Raw genomic sequence first — 19,312 nt, forward strand, 5'->3', positions numbered from 1 at the left:
AGCTCCTTTTCCCTCAAGCCTCAAGTGCTGCTCTTGGCGGCGGGGATGTACGAGTCTGCAGAAATCACTGCGAGTAGCCATCCTCATCCTCATCCCATTTCCCAGAACGGCTCGGCTTGCAATGGACACAGGGGGGGCGCAGGCGGGCCAGGGCAGAGCCCGGGGAGCAGGAACAGCAGGAACGGGGCTGAGCCGGGGCTGAGCGAGCGCTTGGAAAGAAATCCCTCAGCAGCTGAGTGACGGAGCAGCGGCTGCTCCCGGTGTGCGAGCGGGGAAACCCGGGACCCCCAGCGCGGGCACAGCGGTGCGGGGCTCTCGGTGTCGGTGCGGGGCTCTCGGTGTCGGTGCGGGGCTCTCGGTATCGGTGCGGGGCTCTCGGTGTCAGTGCAGGGCTCTCGGTATCGGTGCGGGGCTCTCGGTGTCGGTGCAGGGCTCTCGGTATCGGTGCGGGGCTCTCGGTGTCGGTGCGGGGCTCTCGGTGTCAGTGCGGGGCTCTCGGTGTCAGTGCGGGGCTCTCGGTGTCAGTGCGGGGCTCTCGGTGTCGGTGCGGGGCTCTCGGTGCGGGGCTCTCGGTGCGGGGCTCTCGGTGTCGGTGCAGGGCTCTCGGTGTCGGTGCGGGGCTCTCGGTGTCGGTGCGGAACAGTCGCTGTCGCCGTCGGTCCCGGCGGGCGCGGCCCCTTTAAGGCCGAGGGTTCCCCGAGTCGCCGCGCGCCGCTCCGGGAGCGGCGTCACGTGGGGCGCGGCGGCCTCGTGACCGGGCGCGAGCGCAGCACCGGGGCCGCCGCCGCCGCCCCGTCCCGTCCGTGCCGCCGCCCCCGCCCCCGCCCCCGCCCCCGCGCGGGCCCCTCGCGCCGCCGCCGCCCCCGAGCTCCGGCGCCCCCGGCGGGGCGGGGCGGGCGGCGCGCGCCGGGCCGGCCGCCGCTTCCTGGTCGGGCCCCGCGGGACGAGGCAGCGCCGGCCCAGCATGGACAGCAAACCGCTGCTGCAGGAGCGGCCCCCCGCCTACAGCCCCGCCGCGCCGGGAGCGCCGGCCTACGACTACGGCCACGGCAACTACGGCGCCATCCCCGCCCCGCAGCCCGGCTTCCAGCCGCCCCCGCCGTACTCCTACCCGGGCGCCGCGGCCGCCCCAGGTGGGTCACGGTGCGGGGTGTGGGTGGGGGGTCCCCGGTGCGCGGAGCGGGCGCCTCGCTGCCCCTTTCTGGGGCGGGGGGCGGCTATGGAGAGCGCGGGGCCGGGGCTGGGATCTCCCGGGGCTGTCGCGGCTCCTCCGCTCGGAGGCGGCGCCGGGATCCCGGTGTCCAGAGCCCGGAGCTCCGGGGCCCGGAGGCGTTCGCTTCCCTCGGGCTCCCGAGGCGTTCCCTTCGCGCTCTCCCGAATCCCGGCTGGGACGGAGGGCGTTCCTCACCCGCGCTGTTTTCCGCCCCCGAGCAGCGGCAGAGCCCCAGCTGTGCTTGGCACTAAAACAGACCCCGAACTTGTGCTTTGCCTGCACCTCGCTGTACTCTGGTTAATGTTTGTTTTTTCTGATACACTCCAGTAGTCTGGCAGAGGCTTAGGCAGGTAAGCAGATGAAATATTTTCGTTAACTGAGTTAATACTAACATCTGCCGAAGAAAGAAGTACCTCTCAGGAGAGAGGAATGCTTTGAAAGTTATAAAAGTTGCACAGCAGACACAGACTCCCGTCTTTGTGTGGAACCTTGGGGCTGTACATTGCTTTTCCTGTTGATAACTTGAAGCTCGTTTTCCTGCAATACAGGTATTAGTGGTTATTTTCAGTTTGAATAGCGAGATTGCCAGAATTCACAGATGGATAACTTGGGAAATAAGCTCAAAATGGATTATACCTGGGCAAACTGTGCCTTTATTACACAGTGTACATCTAACTGTCCCTTTCAAAAGCTTTTTCTATAGTTTGAAGGTTTTAGTGTTGATAAAGCAGTTAAAGGCTTTTGTCTTCTCTCTACAGCCATTAAAATCACTCATTGTTTTGCTAACAGCATGGACTTTCTGAAAGTTGGGTTTTTTCCTATGCTGTCACTTCTACCTTGGTCTCCAGTTAGAAGCTTAATATATGGAATTTAAGCTTGAAACTAGAGGAAGATTTGTTCTGCTTCAAATAATTTGGCTGCTGGAGTGGGACGTTCATGATACATAACATCCAGAAGTGAAAGCTATGGTGAAAGCCATGTCATTGTTTAAACAAGTTTTCCTCTGGTGCTCAACAGCATTGAAACAAAATCTCGAAGTTAATTATTAGCTCTGTGTCCTTTTGGGATGGTTAAATTGATACTTGTGCCAGGCGTTCCAGTTCTGATTTGGATAGAGCTTAAAGTGCTTAATCAAGACTACATTCCTATTTATTGTTCTCCATTGTTTTGATGTCATACTTGTAAATTATCACTGTTCTCTGTGCCTTGTGTGTGGTGATTGAGGGTTTGTTTCCTTGTTTTAGGGTATGCTGTTCCTCCACCGACATCACAGCCAAACTATTCGAGCACCTACACCATCATTCAACAGCCTGCCACCACCACTTCTGTAGTTGTAGTTGGTGGCTGCCCTGCCTGCAGGTAAAATGGCTCTTGAGGAATTAAACTCAGTCTTGGGTTTTGTTGTTTAAGGTCGAGGTATCCTTATGGTTCCTTGGTTTTCAATAGCTTTACTGAAAGTTGTTAATTAGCTGAAAAACACTAAGATCTAGGAGTGGGATGCTTTGGTTTGTGTAGTGCAAGCTTGTCCTGCTATAAATAATGCAAGACACTTCAAACATGAGTCTGTTCTTTAAGATGAGGAAGATCTATAAGCTGTGCTTTGAATGAAATGGAATTTCAGTAGCAGATGTATCTGGTCAGTTCTTGGGGAAAAGCATGACAGGAAGCCCTTTCTGATGTGTTTATGCCTGGTGATGGTGAGTAGCATGATTTTATTGTGAAACTCTGTAATCTGTGACCATAGTTGCTTCTGGTTTTCTGGCAGTACTGTGGAAGGACTTCTGCAGTTGGGGTGTGTGTTCCCATTCCCAATCCAAACTGTGCAAAATCAGGCAGGGTAATTGTCAGTATTGGCTGAAAACATTGGTGGCTTAAAACTTTAAAAGATCTCTAAAAGTCCTTTAACTGCAGAAGAACAGAGAAATTGATAGACCAGACCAAAAATGTGAGTCTGCTGCAGTGGTGAAAAGCAGCAAAAAGTGGTCAGCTGTTTCATGGAGTTGCAGCAAGAGAACAACTTCCCCCTTGGAGATCACAGCCATAAAAAAGGAAGGAGGCACTCAGTTTCCTCATTAGTGCTGTAAGTCAGCTGAAGTCCCTTTCACTTCTCAGTTCTTTTCTTCCTGGGATATTAGGCTGTGGCTGAGGGCAGAGGGATAGCTGCTGGTGCAGTTCAGGCACTGCTGTGCCTGGCCAGCTGTGACTCAAATGCAGGCTCATTCCCCTCTGTTAAAGTGTACAGGACTTACCCTTGGGGTGTCTTGCAAGGAGGCTCTTGATATTCTGCAGGTCTGAGCTCTCCCTTCCCTTTCAGAACCTGCCTGAGTAGCTGAAGTGATCCCAGTTGGGTGTGTGAGTGACAGAGGATGTCATGTGGCTGAGGCTGTAGCCCAAGTGTTGGATTTGGTGTTTGTCTGAGAGTCAATACCTGCCTTCAAAGGTACATTCAAATAAGAAGTGTCCTGTGGTGTTATGTAAAAACAGGTGCCTGTTGAAGTGCCACTAGTTCAGGCTGAAAAACCTGTACCAGCTAGAGCTATTGATCTGGAAGGTGTGTTTTAAACAGTGTTTTAAGCAAGTGCTGAGCTGTTCAGAGGATGTGGTGGATCCTGCCACCTGAGTGATAACATCAACATGCTGATGCTGCAGCTCAGCAGAAGACAGGGCAGATGTTGTGCATGGCTTGGAGTGTGTGCTTACACAGACAGACCTTCTGACCCTGACCCCAGGACAGCTCCAAGCATTTCACTGGGGAAGTGCTCTTGGAAATTGCTTCAAGTGGCCAGGCTCTTGTTACTATTATTTTTTTCTTTTTCTGGAAGTTTATAGAGTATGCTGAGTAGGAAGGGACCCATCAGAATAATCTAGTCCAGCTCCTAGCCCTGTGTAGAGGATATTCCAGGGATCCCACCATGTGCCTGAGACTGTTGTCCAAACACTTCTTGAACTCAGACAGGCTTGAGGCTTCTGGGATGCTCTAGGAAAGACTTTTGAAATAATCATTTGCACACAGAACTTTATATAAATTTAACCAATTTTTTGAAAATTAGCAGTGTGGTGTTAGTAGTTTTTAACTGATCTCACTTGAATAACTTTCTCAAGTCATTGGGTCTGTCCAGCTGGAAGTACCCATTGTGGACTCTTTCCTAAAGCAAAATACTCTCCACAAAATCCTAGTTTACTCTTGGATCCTCAGTTTCTGGTTTAGGCTCTGAAAAAGAAAAAATTGTGAGAACTGTGAAATATTTTGGGTCAGGGAATGCCCAGGATGAGTAACTGTGTCTAGTAATGGTGTGTCAGTCTCCTTTGCTCTATTACCATGTTAGTTCCTAATTGTCCTTAGAACAGGAGTCAAGTGTCAAGGCAGGAGGGGAAAAGCTCAGATTGCTGGTTTTTTAAGTAGTCATGGAACTGATAGTGTATTATTTCAGAAGAAAGGGCAGGGATGCTGGGTGAAAAGCATAATGTTGGAAATATTTATGGATGCCTGAAGGACCTTGGTTCATGGAAGGTTACACTGGCTGCTACTTTTAGAGAAAAAACTTTGACTTTTCAAGACCTTAAATATAGTTTTAGTTTACTTCCATGCCCTGGAAACCTATTTTATGATGAATACAATGTGCAGCTACACTCTGAATACTGCCCTGAGCAGAAAAGTTGTTAAAGGGGCATTGAAAAATATTAAAAGCTATTAATGGTACATAAAAAACTTAGTTATTAACCTACCAGTTCAGTTGTCCTGTTGCTTTCCTGGTTAGAGAATTCTGCTTTAGAGCACCAGGAGCAGCCTTGTGTGGGGCTGTGCAATGATGTAACTGATGGAGTAACCTAAAGGCCATCAAGAGGATTTCTGCCATCAGAAATAGAAAGCAGTCTGTTGCACTATGACATGTATTCACATGGCTGATTGAAATCAAAACCATTTCCAACTTAATATATTATGGTGTTGAGGAGAAATACACAGTATTGGTCTGGTATTTGAATTGGTGTCTATTTTACTGCAGTCAGGAGTGATCTTGGGGTTAATAAGCTGGTTCAAGTACATCTTTAAATGGCATTTAGTAATAAAAAGTACAAAGTATGTCCAGAAGTAGCCTCTCTGAAGTTGGTAATGTGGCTGTAACTGCATTCCTGCCCTTGTCCCTCTGCAGCTGCTGCCATCTGAGGGATGAGGCTCCTGTGTCAGGCTGTGCCTGTTGCTCAGAGCTCCTCCATCCCTGGGCAGTGCTGCTCTCCAGCCTTGAGTGTCACTGTGTCTTCCACCTTCCCTGCACTCTCCAGTCCTCTTGTCTCTGTGTGTGTTCTTCTCCCAGCCCTGATGTACAGAGAATTCAAGTCAGTTGCACAATCTTGTCAGCTTTATGGCTTCTAGTTGACATTTAAGGTTTTGCCAAGTCCTGCTTTTAAACTATTTTATGTTCCCAAGTACGTATTGAGTCATTGCAGGCACTGACTTTAGATACCCTGCTGTGAAATTATCTTTTTAGCTTGGACTGTGCAGCCTGGCTGATTTACTTTTGGTCACTTTCATTTTCTTTTTCTCTGTCTTTTGTTGTTGATGATAACTAACTGCTCAGGAATGTTTGCTTTCCTGTTATTTAACAGAAGAAAGTTCTTTTTAAAAACTGTAAAAACATTCTCTTGATCCTGCAAAAGCCAGTACCTTCAAAATCTGGGAGAGAGCCTTGATGGGCCCCATTGGGGTTTTTATTTTCCTGTTCAACCATATTCAGTTGTTTGGGAGAAGGAGCAAGGGAAAGTGGGTCTCAAATTATGCCAACACTGAAGCTTCTTCCTGAACTGGAAGATGAGACAAGTGTAAAACTCTATTTATTCTGAGATGTCTCACAGCATTTTGCCTGCCACAGGTGTACTTTTGGTGTGTTGTTGGGGTGGGATTTTTTTAATTTACCAGGGTTTTATTTGACATGACAAAGTTGTAACTTCTCAGGTTTTGCTTGAAATTTTGTTTTTGTCAATTAAACACATATCTCCTGAGGGAATAGACTCTAGAAAAATTGCACTTAGCTGATCAAGTCCTTCCAAATTTCAATCTTGTATTATTTCAGTCACAAATGCTTTGTGGGCTTTGATAAAAAGACTGCTCAGGCTTTCTATAGTTATTCAGAACTATATTTAAATTTCATGTAAATATTCTGAACATAATTTAATTATATGTAAGGAATTTTTTAAAAGCCAACAAGCAAAACACCTGTTTAGAGAGCATATCTGACAGTGTGAGCAAGCATGAGGATTTTTGGTTTCCAGCAGCAAGCTGGAAACCTTTTGAACCCTGTGAGTGACTCAAACTTTGCAGTACCTTTCTGTGAAAAGAACAGGGAAGAAGAAAGCCTTGATCCAGCAGACTTGGGCAGATGCCATTGGAATTCCTGACTGGGAGAACTGGGATTTTTCCCAGCTCCAGGGCAGCTGCTGAGCAGGAAGCTGCTCACTGAGCCCTGCAGAGAGGGGGGTCAGCCTGCAGCAGGGTCCCAGATGGGAACAGCACAGCTCTGGCTGCTTCCCAGGGACTTTGTTCCATTGCTCTGACCTGATCTGCAGGCAATAATCAAAACACATTAATCTCACAAAGTCTCATTCCTTAGAAAAATAAGGCACAGCAGGAATGTATTCCCTAATAGGACTGTATAAAAATGATAATCTGGTCCCTAATGCCTGGTCTGTCACTGGCTCTGAACTACAGTTTTTTTCTTAGAGTCTCCATTTACCTTGAAGAATACTGGAAGGATTTCATTGCAGCCATGAGTTGTTCCTGCCCCTGTTTATTGATCACCAGGTGCTGATGGGGCTCTGTGTGCAGACAAGGGAGGACAAAGCCCAGCAGGCTCAGAGTGGCTCACCCTGCTGGATCTGCACCCCCAGGGAGCTCTGAGCTGTGCTCTGCCCTGTTTGCCAGGCTGGGCTGCTGCTGTGGAGCCTTGAGGCTCTTCTGATCAGAGCTGGAATTGAAGCAGTGGTGCTCCTGCAGCAGGGAGGGCATTTCAAGAAAGACAAACAGCTAGAGATACAGGCTGCTGCCATTGCCAGGGGTCCTCTGCTTCTGCAGCAGCCTCTGCATAAGAAATGAGGCCTAAAGAATAAGGAAATTCAGATAAATCTGTAAATACTGTCCTACTTCTTACTCAGAAGTGATTTTTAAGGGTATACTTGCATTTATGTGTACATCTTGTGCTGAGGAGGAAAAACCAGTGGCTACACAGAGATTTCTTCTTGTGCATATGGCTCAACAATCATTTAAAATGCATCAGGCTGAGGCTGGAGGAGCTGATACCCCTCTTCATAGAAATTAAAACTGTAAACATCCAGTGCTTACTCAGTAGTTCATATATAATTGTCAATTCTTTTTCTTCTGTAGCTGCAGGTGAGGTTTGAACATTCTGAACATAGCTGCTGCTGTTGCATTAGTCAGATGATAAAGAATCTCTGGCTGGTTTTGTTTGTATGTTCAAAATTAGATTTAGTGTGTAGCTGCCATAGTCCATGCTTAACCCTGGTCTGATGTTTCCATTCAAATTTAAACTTTGAAACTCAACCAACCTCTGTGGCAGAAGATGGGATATGATTGGAATATTCCAGGTGCTTGGTCAGTGATCTGTGTGGGTAGCAGTTTTCTCAAGTGCAGTTTCTTTTCATGTCTTGCAGAGCTTGTGGTACAGTCAGCCTGTCTCTGATTACCTGGGGTGACCTTTGGAATGTATTTGTGAAGTCTAAAAAATGCTGATAAGCCCACATTTAAATACTGGGATGGAGTGATAAGTCTGAAAATGCACGTGTGTGTTAAATCCTACAGATCTCATTATCAGCCCTCTCATCCTGAGCATTTGACTTAAGATCTTAATGTTTTAAGAGTTATTTTGAAAAGGGAGTTATCTGAAAAACAATTTGGTTTCAAGTACTTGTCAGTGGGCATAATTGACCTTACTGTATGGAGTTGGCAGCTTCACTTTTAGTTTAAATGCAAGATGCTGCTTGCAGTATAAATAAACCTTTCCACTTTATTTTTAGAGTGGGAGTGGTGCAGTTATAATCAGCTTTTATGTGGTTTATGCTGTAGAAGAAAATTTAAGTTTGGTTACATTAGTGAATCCACAGTTTGAATATGGAGTCTCTAATTACCCCACATCTCAGGTAAAATATACAAGCAAAAAAATATTCATAGTCTCCCTTATAAAAAGGGTTTTTTCTTTTCTTTTTAAATTTAGTAACTGGCTAAGCAGTGGTTGGGTAAGTGTTCATCTAAAATTAGGTGCTGACATAAATCAGCAGAAGGCAAGAAGTGTTTGTGTGGCTAATGCTGTAATCACACTGTGTGTGTGATGGGAACAAGAGGTGAGGTGTGGAGGTCATGCAGGCACAGCTCAGGTGAGTGTCCCTGGAGCTGCCTTGCTCTGCTGCTGGCCCTGTTCTGCCCCAGTGCTGACCCCTGTGCCTTGCCTTGTCCCTCTCTGGGCCTTTTTCCCTTATTCTGGTGTTGAATATGGATGGCAATTTTTTAATTTTTAGTTTTAGTTTAACTTGGCATTTTGCACTACACAAAACACTTCTGAGTAACTCTGTTTAGGGGGAAGGGAGTTTAAAAGAAATTCTATTTAAAAAGTATCAAGGATATGTGCTTACCAATGGCCTTGGGCCCTGCAAGGTGATCAAGAGGGTTGATTGGAATAGTTTGGGCTGTGCCCATCACTGTTGGGGCCCACCAGCAGTACCCTGATTGATCCCTGCTTGATTAATGTGCTTATTCTTTAAGGCTCATCAATAGGCTGCTTATACTCTTAACCAAGCACACTGGCTTACTTGTCACAAATGTGGGTTTCAGGGCAGGAACTGAATATGGAATTATTAAGAGACAAGGAGGAGGTTTCAGAACAGTAATGAAGCAGGAGTTGGGTGCCTGCAGGAGGGAAGTGCTCAGTGTGTGTGAAAGGAAAAGCAGATATGAGTGTACCAGCAGGGCAGGAAATACAACAGCTGTAATGTGCTCTGTACTGTACTCAGTGTGCATTTTCCAAATAGTGTTATTTGTGATGTCAGTGAAATGCCTGGAAAAGAGACTTTGCCTGTCTTGGGTGGATCTGCAGTGTGAAAACTGAATGCTGAATTACTCAGAAGCCTCAGGAGTGTGCCTGAGCCTCTCCACACATGCAGTGTGTCACTGGGTTCACTGTGGGCAGGGGAGGAGAGGCTTCACCCCTGAGCCTGTGCTGGTTTCTCTTTGCTCTGAGGGTGCTCAGCATTTCATGCATTTCCCAAGTGCAAATTGCCAAAATCAGCTGCTTCCTGCAGCCCTGGCTGTTCTGGCTGAACACTGCACTGTCCTTTTTGCCCCTCTGTCTGTAACTGGTCTGGTCCCAACAGTCCTGAATTTCTTTGCATTCAGCTCTAGTAGCAGAATGTTCCCAGGAGATGGCACTTCCCTGAGCTCCAGCTCTCAGGGCAGGCACTTTTTTTTTTCCCCACAACAATGCAAGATTACTCTTGAATATCTGTGTGCCCAGAGAGATGAGAACAGTGAGAGATGAGCTCTGCAGAACTGTTCTGCTTCAAGACACTCCTCAGGACTTCAGTGACCCTTTTTCCCAGCAGAGTAGAGTAAGTTTTCTTGTAGAGAAAGTTTCAGTGGTTCAGGTGCTGCTGTTCTCTCCCCATGGCCCCAGAGCATTTCAGGAGAGCCTCCTGTTCTTTGCCCACAGCTCATGTTCTGCTGAGTTTGTGGGAGTAGCCACAATGTCCAGCACAGGCTGCACAAGTCTGAGCTGTGGGACATTATGTGCTGAGACTCCAGTCTGTGTGGTGATATGACCTTTGTCTGCATTTTTTAGTTGCCTTAGAGTGTTATCTGAGGACATGAAATGATAAAAGCTACTGCTGGGATCAATGGTAACCTTACAGTTCCTTTATTTTATACCAGATACAGAGTTAACTTCTATCTCTGCAAACAGAAATAAAAATAATAACAACTGCATTAAAGTGAGGGAAAGCTTAAGGGGAACATGAGCTTGTGTAAGCAGCAGAATATCAAGAACAGTTGGAAAATCCCTTGGCTTCTGATGAAGGTTAAGGGAAGGGGAATGGTTCCCAAGTTTGAGCAAGTTGCAATGTTTCAGGCAGTTGCTGTAAGAAATGGTCTCTTGGCTCTATTTTCATCCAAGAGCTTGTCCCTGACTGCTGACAGGGAAACAGCAGCATGGCTCCTGCTCACAGCTGCACTTCAGGGCACTCAGCTATCTTTGTGTTGGCTCTCACTGGACCAGGAGGATACATCTTGTTTGAGTCCTTTGATAAACTCCAAATCTTGATTTTTTTAATGTAATTACACAAATTTCTATAGTCTGAGTTCTCAGGTTTACTGTCTGTCTTAATTTTGGGAGATGCTCAGATACAACACTTCAGAAAGGAGTCAGGGACTGAAATGGAGGGAAATTTCTGCTGTCATAGGACTGTGCTGAAACAAAATTTGGGTGGTTATGGAATTGGGAGTCAGCTGGAGCCATGTGACATCAATAATTAGTTCCTCTTGAGTTGTAAAGGGAAATCAGTTATGAGAAGCAGAAACCAGGAAGGAACCCCAGAGCTTGATCTTGCTCTGTGGAATGGTTTCTGGTGACTGCCAGGGCAGAGTGATGACCTGGTGGCAAACTTGGGGAGTGTCCTTGACCAAAATGTGTTTTCCCTTTTTGCAGGGTTGGCGTGCTGGAGGACACCTTCACCTGTCTTGGTGTTTTGTGTGCCATTGTGTTCTTTCCAATTGGGATTCTGTTCTGCCTTGCACTGAGGCAGAGAAGATGCCCTAACTGTGGGGCAGCTTTTGGCTGAGGGGCTGAAGGTGGATGTGCTTACAGAAGCTACAACTGTTAGCATACTCTTTCTAATGTAAATGTCATGTACAATCATTTTATTTGCTTCAGACCTGTTTTGTAAAGTGTGAAGGAATTTAGTCTCCTGCATGTAATTTAAACTTAATCTTTTATGAGCATGTGCATTGCAAAACATGAAAACCTGACTTGTTTTCCATGTTTAGTGGCACCTGTTGAAAACTAAATAAAACTGCTTTTCCTTTTGCAATCCTCAACTTGTGGCTGGATTATTAAGTATGTTACTGACATGTATGATCCTGTGTAGCCTGAAAGCAGAGTATAATCCTAGCTACAACGAGGGGTAAGTATGTGCCACAATCCTTATAATGATGTTTAAGACTCTACATGTTTGGGGCATCAGGTATTTGAGGCAAGTGTTGTAAGTGCTCTGTGTGCTGCTTCTGGCAACAGCTCCTCTCCCTCACTGCAGACACAAGTAATAACCCACAATCAGAACTTTGTTTTAATTAATGAGGGTTTTGCATCATGCAGGGCTGGTGTTGCTTCACAGGCAGCAGAACCCTCTGCCTGCAGCAGGAAGATGTTGGGACACTGCCAACCATGAGCTGCCCTGAGTAAAGGACTTTTTTGCATCTTAGATTGTTTCATTCTGATACTGAATTATTGAAAGCTCAGACAGGCTGGGTTGAGTTGCCTCCACTGTGCTGTAGAAGATGGGCTCAGGTGAAAGTTACCCCTCTGAAGAGCTGCTGCTTCAGGTGGGGGTGTTTGTGCAGGGCTCTGGCAAACTGTCCTCAGCCTTGAACTTGAAAGGCAGGGTGAGAGGAGCCAGCACATGCTCATATACTATTTTTTGATATTAAGTAACTGAAAGGCATTTCACATGACTTGAATTCACTGTTTATAGTAGTAGAAGTAGGCACCACTTAAGGAATGAGCCAGGGGATTCTGCAGGAAATATGCATGTGTAGAATAGAATGATTTAGAGTAAGGATTAATCACAGCTCATCTACTGCACTGTGCCAGCACTCAGGCTTTAACCAAAAATTTTCAGCTTTAGGATGTTTTCCTTTTGGGTAGGCTACAGTAATGGAGGAATTTCAAAGGCAGCTTTTTATACTGGCATTTGAGAAAAAAAAAATGGCACTGCTTTATGATGACCTTTTATCAGACTAAAGTTTGACAACAGTTTTTAAAGACAAAATTATCACTGAAGAATGTGTTGACAGTATAACAGACTGAAAATGAGTTTCTGTTAACACCTGAAATTTGTGTGTGAACATTAAGCAAGATATTACAAGTTGTCTATTCTTAAGAGGATAAATATTTATTTATAACCTAAGGTATATTTCTTACACAAAATAACATATAATCATTTATACAGGCAATTCTCTATTCTGGAATAAGGCAGTTGTTACATTGTTCTGTTTGAAAAAAAAAAATCACTGTTATCTTCTTTAGTAGGTGGCATATGCAGGCTTATATTCTAGAACTTATCATTGCAGCTTCCAAGTAATGAATGCAATTACTTACTCTGACTCACTAGAGTATCCAAACTATCTCTAGTATTTTCACAATTCCTACTACAAAAAAAAGACATAAAGTCAAGCCCAGGTGCTCAAACACTAGCCCAAAGCAATTACCTCATTAGAAACTATAGGTTTAAAAAACATCAGAGCTCCATTCCACTTTGTGTCTATTGTACAGTAATTACATTTAAATAAATTTGTAGGTTGAGAAAGTAATTGTGATAGCTGGAAGTGGGTGTTGGTGAGGAGGATTCATCGGATGATGGGTGCTGATCTGTCATTTGTCACTGTGGGTCTGAGTTTCACTGTTGCAAAGGGGTTTTCTCCACTGAAAAGAAATGAATGAAGTTACTTGAAGATTTTTTGCAATCCAACCCCTAATTTAGTCATTCAGATCCTCTTGTCAAACACTAAGACTCAGGGATTCCGTGCAGCTCTTAGTTTAAATTTTAAAAATGAGGTTACATATGAAGAATCCTTTCTGTGAGCCAAAAGTTTGGAAAGTTAATGCCCAGTTGCATCTGGACTTTTTAAAATAGCTCCTAGTCTTCAAAGATTTTTGCTTTTAACTCACAAAGTCAGTTAAAGAAAGGTTTTAAGTCCTGCTCCCTGTCAAGCTACTGGAGAAACATGTTTTCCTGAGAAGGGCCTGTGTATTGTACTGCACTTGATGCCACTCTTGAGGAAAGTGCAACTAATTTTAGCCATATTGTTCTAGCAGTGCCTGGGAAAGGTCACAGAGAAATTCATGATAAACATCCTTATTTCCCCTTGTAATCAATAAAATAAGCCAATATAAAATGGAACAGAATCAGTGTAAAAAAGTACTTTACCTTAGAAAAGGTGGTTTTATAATCCCATTCATGTCAGGTTTCTGTAAAAAAAAAAAAAAAAAATATATATTTAAATTAATTTGCAGAAATATGCTACAGGTGATCTTGCTGCCTGCTAAGGGAAAGAGACCCAGTAATTAATTTCTATTGGCCAGTTTGGTTTTACTACTTCAAATTTCAGTGCTGAACCAAAGCCTGGCAGGCTTTCCATTGCAGGCATGCTGAGTTTCAGGACCTCATTCAGCAGGTTCTTAACTCATGCTTGGCTTGTGATTCCAATGAAATTGCTCAGGTGCATCACTTGTAAATAGATTCAGACCTTAGAATTAGGCCTAATTAATCCTTAAAATTTAAAAAAAAAATGAACAGATGACTGAATTAAATCTTACTGAACACCAAACCTCCTTAAAGCTATGTCAGCTATTAAGTCTTTATAGTTGATGCTGTTGTGCACATGAGTGTCTTGTTTGGCACAGCATGAAGAGTTTAACTGGCCAGAACCATTCCTCATCTTTCCTTGAAATCCTGAGCTATTTTTTCTGAGTATTCTGAAGCAAAAATAAGATGCCTTGAATCATTTTCTGCTTCTGCACAGGAGGCCCAGTGAACAGATTTTTACACATCTGTAAATGGGTGTACAAGCCAGCCCAGTATAATTTTGGGCTTATTTCCAAAGCCTATGGAGGTGTGGGGGTTGGGGACTTGCAGGGAAGCAGGAAAGACAAGGAAGTTCTGTAAGAATGAAAATAAATAGTGATTTTGGAATAAAACCCCTGTTTGCAGTGCAGCCTCTCCTCTACAGTTGTCCTAAGATGAGGTCACAGTTGCTCTGAGTTAGGAGGTGCCTCAACAAAAGTGCTCATTGTTCTGTACTCCAGAATTTCTAATTTATTTTAGTCTTGCTTTCACTGTGGAAATTTAGATTATCAAAAAAGATGTATTTGTTTTCCACTCCTAGGAGCTATCAGTTTCCATTCTGGCCTCCAAAGAGATTGTAGTGCTCCAATTACAGCTCTGCCAACTGACTGATCTGCCATTCCTCTTGGCTTTCTGCTTCTACAGGAATGAAAATCCACAAGCCTTACATTTATTCCTAAACCTCTGACCCAATGCCCAAACCAAACCAGCCCTTAAGGTGGCTGTTCCTGAGGATGGAGTGGCTACAGCAGAGCAGTGCAGGGATCCTGAGAGCATCCCACCCCTTCTGTAATTCTTTTAAGCTCTTTAGTCAGTCACCTGGTCCCAGGGCATGGAGCTCTCCCTGCTGCACTGGCACCTCCCAAGGGCTTTGGACATAATCACACCTGAAAGCAAAGCTGATCCTGCAGGCCTGAAGAGCAGGAAACTGTATAAATCCTGACATTACACCATTCCTGAGGCTCCTGGCTTCTTCATTCAAAAATGAAAACCACAAATATGCCAAAATACAGATGCTGGTCTTCAGAATAATTTTAGAATTTGTTTTGAAAGTAAGTGAACACTGAGATTTAGGTCATGTTCCTTGATAATCATGTCATGAAGCAGAAAAACTTCATTCCTCACAGAAAACACACTCCCAGAACATCACTGCACAAACTGCACTCTGCCTACACCACAAGGTTCATTGCTGAGAAATAAACCCACTTTCTTGAATGTGGATTCAAGTATATATGCTAATATTAAACTGTTCTGACTCCCCAAAAAAAGTGCAAATCTTTTCTGTAGGCATATTTAGATGGGAAAAAAAAGAGGGTATCCCAAACCATGACTCATAATGAAATGGAGTAAGGTCTCTAACTGAGAGGAGCTACACAAATCTCCAGCAACAACTTTCACACTTTCTTTCACACTTTTTATGTTTGCAAAGTGAGTTCTTTTAAGAACTAGGCACAAGTCTGTGATTTGATTATAAAAGTGATTGCTTTGAAAACACTCTATTCACAAGAAACAAAATTAATATAATTCTTTTCCTCCCATTTGTTAAAATTCTGTATTTCTCCATGCTTCTGAAATGCAGATAATAGCTTAAAATACATATGTTACAGTCTATTTATGTCATTTATGCCATATTTGTCTTTCCCTATTTTTTTCTGGAGTTCTAGAGTGATGTATTTTAATTGATTTGTAGTGATTATTAAGTGAATGCTTCTATTCTTTTTTTAAATACAGTTCATTTTCTTTGCTAGCCAGTATAGCAAAAAACCCTTTATAATGCCCAACAGCTCCAGGTAAGAAATGCTGTTCCTGTACCCAATATCCTAAGAGTAGATTTAGAATGACCAGAGGAGGAGGTTTCATTAGAGACAGCCATTGTTTCCTGATGCCTTTCTTTTCACAGAATACCTGTATAAACTGTCATCCTTTGGACTCTTTCACCACTAATCAAGATGTGGTGTAACAAACTTTCAGCTTCTGCTTTTTAAATTTCTTAGTTACTTTTACTTCCACAAAGCACACATTTACAAAGGCCACTTCAATTTCTACTGTAGGATTCACCAGATTTCACTTAGAAAACAGAAACATCTGTCAGCAGGTCAACCCACAATTTGTTTAGATGTCTTATATTTTAGCAATGCTAACATTTTTTTATTTAATTAGGGTTTTTTGCCTTCATATGTGATCTCTGCTTTAAGAGGCTTTTTGGAGAAAGTCTCAAAACCATCACCCTTACATAGACATCAGAAAAATATTTAAATAAGCAGCAAGAAAAAAACAAGTAATTGCCTAATTTGATTAGTTTTCATTTTGAATCAGTTTGAATGCTGCCTAAATAGCAGAAATAATAGCATTGTAATACATTATCTGTTCATAAAAATGTATTTTCATTTAGCTGTAGCTTTGCTGAATTACAGCCAGGAGTTAGTACAGCTCTCCCTTAGCAATAGCTGCAAACCCAACACTTGCTTTCATGGGGTTATTGAACAGTTTATGTTGCTGCAAGTCCCCTGTGCCCCACAGCTCTGACATCACTGGGGTGATGGATTTGTGCTGCTTTCTGTGAGAATTTCTTTTCAATTTTGCCAGATTCCACTGCTGAGAGTTCTGCTGTGCAGGGTAAGTGACAGTTATATCCCTGAACAATTCTTCCTTCCTGTGAGGATGGACTGAAATGCCAAAGCCCCTGGTGCTCCTGGTGCCAGCTGTGTCAAGCACAGGTGGGTGAGGTGGGAGATCCCAGAGCCTCCTGAACAGCCCATCCCAGCAGGGTGGGATATTTGGGTTCCCTGTCCCAAGCAGGGTGGGATATTTGGGTTGTTTGTGTCCCTGTCCCAGGCAGGGTGTGGTTTCAGGGTGTGGTTTCAGGGTGTGGTGTCCCAGGCAGGGTGTGGTTTCAGGGTGTGGTGTCCCAGGCAGGGTGTGGTTTCAGGGTGTGGTTTCAGGGTGTTGTGTCCCTGTCCCAAGCAGGGTGTGGTTTCAGGGTGTGGTTTCAGGGTGTTGTGTCCCAGGCAGGGTGTGGTTTCAGGGTGTGGTTTCAGGGTGTTGTGTCCCTGCCCCAGGCAGGGTGTGGTTTCAGGGTGTTGTGTCCCAGGCAGGGTGTGGTTTCAGGGTGTGGTTTCAGGGTGTGGTTTCAGGTGTTTTTGTCCCTCACTCACCGTGCCTCCCTGCTCCAGGCTTTTCACAGCTGCTCCCTTGGCAGGAGGCTCCGTCTGTCTGTCTGTCTGGGCAGCCCCCAGGTAATCTGGGGGTGGGAGCACAACTTCCCCTTTCTCCACAAGGTTCACAGAACTGACACTTCGGATTGGTGCAGGGCTGCAAGACAGAACCCAACAAATCCCATTCTCAGATCCCAAAATCCATCTCCCACTTCAGCACCAGGAGAGCACAGAGTCAGTAACAGGGTGCAATGTCCTGGAGCCAGTGGGACTCTGACTGTTCTAAAGCTACTCCCTGGGTCTGAGGGTAACCATTAAAACACATTATTAATGTAATTAAGGCATTATACTACAGACTGTTAGAGAGTATTTACTGTACATGCTACTGAACCTCAAAAAGCATGAGCACAAAAATAAAATTTTAAATAAATATTGGTGAAGATCTGGGCAGTTCTGCAAGTGTCACCCAAAATGTTACCTTGGCACGGGGGCAAAGGCTTTTTCTTCTGCTGATTCATCCAATGGTCTGGTGTATGATGATGGAAACCATCCTTTTCTGTAAAGGGAAAAGTCTTTTATATTATATAAAATTGGAAAGATCTTTTGAAATACAACAGTAGGCTCAGCAAACAGATTTAACTTTCGAAGATTCCAAATCCTGATGGTGCCAAAACTAATATGTGCAGAGATTTTCCTTAGAGGGAGACCCCAAGTCCCTAGTCAGTAAAAAAAGATGGAAAACAATTTACTAATGTATGCTAACATAATCTGGTGAGAAATACTTTTACTTCACGTTCAAGGTGGGTAATACATTGATTATCTTACAGTCTGGTTGTGTCATGCTCCCCATAAAGCCAACCATCCTTTTCCTCAGCCACCAGCAGGGTGATGATGTCCCCCTGGGCAAAGCTGAGCAATGTCTTGTTGCTTCCAGCAGTATGTGGGAAGATTGTTTTCACTTTTTGCCTTTTCATTGTATTTAATCCCGTGGCAACAGAAGTTGAACGTGATAAATTGGCATAATCTGAATTCTCTGTCAAAAAAAAGAAAAAAAAAACCAAATAAAAATTAGATACACAGAAATAAATGCAGTTAGTAATCTGAGAGGAACAAATAAAGGAAAACCCAAGGGCAGATGGAGTTCTGAGACTTTGTGCTTGGACACATCTCACTGCCAGTGTTTCTTATCACCATGAATTTCTTAACTGCATGTGCCTTTATATCCACACACCCAGCATAATAAAGTGAAACCAACAGGCAAAAAGGTTCTGTAATTTTTAACTGACTACCTCTTTCCTCTTTTGGCATGAAAAGTACTAAACAATCACAGCTGTAAAAGGCCTTCAAAAATTTTCCCTTCTAAAAAAATGGAACTGTGTATAAAATCCAAATTTCAAATGTGCCTCATCACTCAACTTCAGCACTGAGGAGACCTGCAGACACTTGGCACTTTCTGGACATGAGATGTTTATCAGAAAAAAAATAAAGGAGGGCTTAAAACTGTATGCTATTTGACTAGACCATTATATTGTAAATGCATTTTTAAGAAAGAAATGCTGGAATTTCTATTACATAATGAAGAATGCTGTGGTCTAGGCCTGCTTCTTTCCTATATCACAGAAAGTATAAAAATCAATATATTAGACACTTGGGAAGCAAATCTTATTAGGATTTTCAATTTCAGGAGAAGAACTACAAGACTGTGTGCATTTTGTCCCATGTGCATTTCTCCCTTACTGCTACATGCCCTTGAAGTAAAGCAGAGTGATTCTGTCAGTGTTTGTTTGTGTGCACTGAAACACTCAGGTGTATCCTGTTTAGAATCATGGGATGCTTCTGCTGATAACACTGCAAGCCATGAGAGCAGTTAACTTGGGTTAATCAGTGACACACAGAAAATGATTAAAAGGGAAAGTACCTATCATACCCTGCATTTTAGTGCAAACATTTCTCTTACAGCACATCTCTCTCCTGTTAGGAAATTATATCAATCTTCTATAAATAGCATTTCCTACTCCTCTATACATCCTGCCACTCACATCTCTGTAATAGCAGAGAAGCCCTGGGGTAATTTGGAACACTGCAGGATGTCATTCACACCTGCCCAGTTTGCAGGGAAGGGACACTCACCTGCTGAGTGATTTTCATAAGGTGCTTTGGGAACTGTTGCAGGATTGTTGAACATGTCCACGAGTGGGCTGGTGTACGCCTTGCCTGTGGGAGCTGGGGGCACTTTGGATGCATTTTCTTGCTGAGGATAAAAATCATTTCCAATCTGAAGCCACAAAAACAGCAGTATCACAACATGAGGGAACAGTAACTAGAGAGC

At 44.1% G+C, this 19,312-nt stretch overlaps 2 protein-coding genes across 2 annotated transcripts in view; one reads left to right on the forward strand and one right to left on the reverse strand.

The window, feature by feature from the left end:
• Positions 1 to 736: 736 nt before the first annotated feature.
• Positions 737 to 11,303, forward strand: BRI3 (brain protein I3). Its single transcript, XM_079320850.1, has 3 exons — positions 737 to 1,133; positions 2,458 to 2,572; positions 10,915 to 11,303. Exons 1-3 carry the CDS (start codon positions 965 to 967, stop codon positions 11,045 to 11,047), a joined length of 417 nt encoding a protein of 138 aa, XP_079176976.1. The 5' UTR covers positions 737 to 964; the 3' UTR covers positions 11,048 to 11,303.
• Positions 11,304 to 12,355: 1,052 nt separating this feature from the next.
• Positions 12,356 to 19,312, reverse strand: part of BAIAP2L1 (BAR/IMD domain containing adaptor protein 2 like 1) — a 34,268-nt gene continuing 27,311 nt past the window's right edge. The window contains exons 9-14 of the mRNA XM_079320853.1: positions 19,114 to 19,258; positions 17,809 to 18,016; positions 17,462 to 17,539; positions 16,984 to 17,140; positions 13,412 to 13,452; positions 12,356 to 12,906 (exon numbers count right to left, since the gene is read on the reverse strand). Coding sequence (XP_079176979.1) covers positions 12,831 to 12,906; positions 13,412 to 13,452; positions 16,984 to 17,140; positions 17,462 to 17,539; positions 17,809 to 18,016; positions 19,114 to 19,258 — 705 coding nt within the window. The 3' untranslated portion in view covers positions 12,356 to 12,830. The remainder of the gene's footprint in view (positions 12,907 to 13,411; positions 13,453 to 16,983; positions 17,141 to 17,461; positions 17,540 to 17,808; positions 18,017 to 19,113; positions 19,259 to 19,312) is intronic.

Source organism: Erithacus rubecula (genome assembly GCF_903797595.1).
Source record: "Erithacus rubecula genome assembly, chromosome: 17".
Taxonomy (NCBI): Eukaryota; Metazoa; Chordata; class Aves; order Passeriformes; family Muscicapidae; genus Erithacus; species Erithacus rubecula.

What these genes read in the sequence shown, in the direction of transcription:
- BRI3 (XM_079320850.1), top strand. Translation starts at nt 965, where the DNA reads ATGGACAGCAAACCGCTGCTGCAGGAGCGGCCCCCCGCCTACAGCCCC. An exon ending in GGGCGCCGCGGCCGCCCCAG is followed by an intron (nt 1,134 to 2,457) that starts GTGGGTCACGGT and finishes TCCTTGTTTTAG; the next exon opens with GGTATGCTGTTCCTCCACCG. An exon ending in GGTGGCTGCCCTGCCTGCAG is followed by an intron (nt 2,573 to 10,914) that starts GTAAAATGGCTC and finishes CCCTTTTTGCAG; the next exon opens with GGTTGGCGTGCTGGAGGACA.